This window comes from Charadrius vociferus, unplaced genomic scaffold, assembly GCF_000708025.1.
Source record: "Charadrius vociferus isolate BGI_N301 unplaced genomic scaffold, ASM70802v2 scaffold303, whole genome shotgun sequence".
In the NCBI taxonomy this organism is placed as follows: domain Eukaryota; kingdom Metazoa; phylum Chordata; class Aves; order Charadriiformes; family Charadriidae; genus Charadrius; species Charadrius vociferus.
The window spans coordinates 1064839-1066635 of NW_009647756.1; the positions used below are offsets into that span (position 1 = coordinate 1064839).

The 1797-nt window shown below is 39.0% G+C and overlaps 1 protein-coding gene across 1 annotated transcript in view; it reads right to left on the reverse strand.

Moving 5' to 3' along the window:
• Positions 1–577: 577 nt before the first annotated feature.
• NEK10 (NIMA-related kinase 10) overlaps positions 578–1797 on the reverse strand; it is a 98127-nt gene continuing 96907 nt past the window's right edge. The window contains exon 35 of the mRNA XM_009882172.1: positions 578–641. Within this exon, the coding sequence (XP_009880474.1) occupies positions 578–641 (64 nt within the window). The remainder of the gene's footprint in view (positions 642–1797) is intronic.

The following is a 1797-nucleotide window of genomic DNA, read 5'->3' on the forward strand; positions in this document are numbered from 1 at the left end:
AACTGAAAAACTTAATCTAAACTAAAAGCTTTTAAAATAAGCTAAGAAAGTTAAAAAATAGGTGTATTCCATGTATGTTGCTAAAGCAAACAAGATACAGATATTCATTACTCCTAGGACTTTTTTCTAAAGTTTTTCTGTGAACGCTTTTCTAAGAAGGGGATCCCAGGAAAGGTACAGGATGTACTGAGTTTCTGCTGGAAAATTTGCAGTTGCTTCTGAAATTATTCACTGCGTATAAAAGAGAGGAAGTAGAGCAAGGGTTAAAACAGTTTTAGGCAATAAGGGCTGATATAATGTTGCTCTGAGGGCCGCAAACCAAATTCTGCATGGTGGAATAAAACCAGATAAGTGACTTGCAGTGCAGCCTGGGAAACCGATTTGTCCTTCTAGCTTGCTTAAGCTGTTTGGAGAGTTTAAGGCGAAACCTAATGATGCATGTCTGCTAGCCAAATGAATCATTCCACACTGGACAGCTATCGAAACTGGACTGGATATTTGGAGAGAGTGTGGAAAGCAAAGAAAAAAAAAAAGCTGAAGTTCTGAAAGCTCTGAATGGCATTGAGCAGAGCATACTTTAGAAAACATGGCAAGTCCTCCGGAAATAGAAACATGTTTTTGACAGCCAAGGCCAAAGCATGGTCTGTTGATTTTCGGGAAGAGAAGGAAAAATAGTAAGGTATTTGGGAGTAGAACATTCCCTTGAAAAGAAGTAATAGTGATAGGGGAACTAAACATAGTTAACGCATCACAGCAGGTAATAGGATTCAAAACCATAGTGAAAAATCAAGTTGCTGGTGACAGAACAACAACTGGGTTCCAGTACGGTGATTTTGTATCTGCCAGCTAAAGCCAGGGCATGCTAGAGTGACACACATCCAGTGGAGCGGGTCAAAGTCTACAACAATAGCTGTTACATGCAGACATTAACAATTCTAAGCTAGAAGGAAAAAATAAATCAAATCTAGACAACATAATTCTAAACTTCTAAGGAGATTCTTACCTATAAGGAGATTTCATTCCATTCCTTTCACCCACTCCAAAATCAATTTTGTCTTTGCTCTAAGTCCCATGAACAAAGCACAAATCAGCGCTGACTGTGGATAACATATTATCAGCGCTGCTACAGAAGTTGCATGACTCAGGAAAAACAAAATGTGACTTCCAATTTTCCTGTGCTCCTGGGAAAACCAAATACATAGCACATCCACTAATGTGAGGCAGGATGCTGAGCATCCACTGGCCTTCTCCAGACTTTATGAATGTGTGAATATGTACTGCTTGCTCTTTTCCCCGTTTCTTTCTGCAAGATAAACATAGCATAGAGAAGAATGCCTTACACTACACTGTCATCCTGTGTGGCTATAAAGAATATTCTCTTAATTCTCCTCTAAAATACAATTTCCAAAAATGTAGAAAAATAACTTAAGATTCTACAGAACAACAACTCTCTAGGGAATTCCAGCACAACAGTAAAATAAGTAGTCCTGAATAAATCAGGAAAAACAGAATGCTAATTATTTTACTGCTGTTAATCTCATGTGCATTTCTGTGGCATTCCTATGTTATACAATGGAAGTACTAGCATATTCGCCTGCAATCTTTAAGCATCCTTTACATTTCAGCAATTACATTTACAGCAACAGGAAACAAGGAAAGGGAATAAAGCTGCGCTAGGGGAAATTCAGATTGGACATGTGGAAAAAGTTCTTCACTAAGAGGGCGGTCAGTCACTAGAATAGGCAAGTGGTCACAGCACCAAGCCTGTCAGAGTTCAAGGAGCATCTGGACGACGCT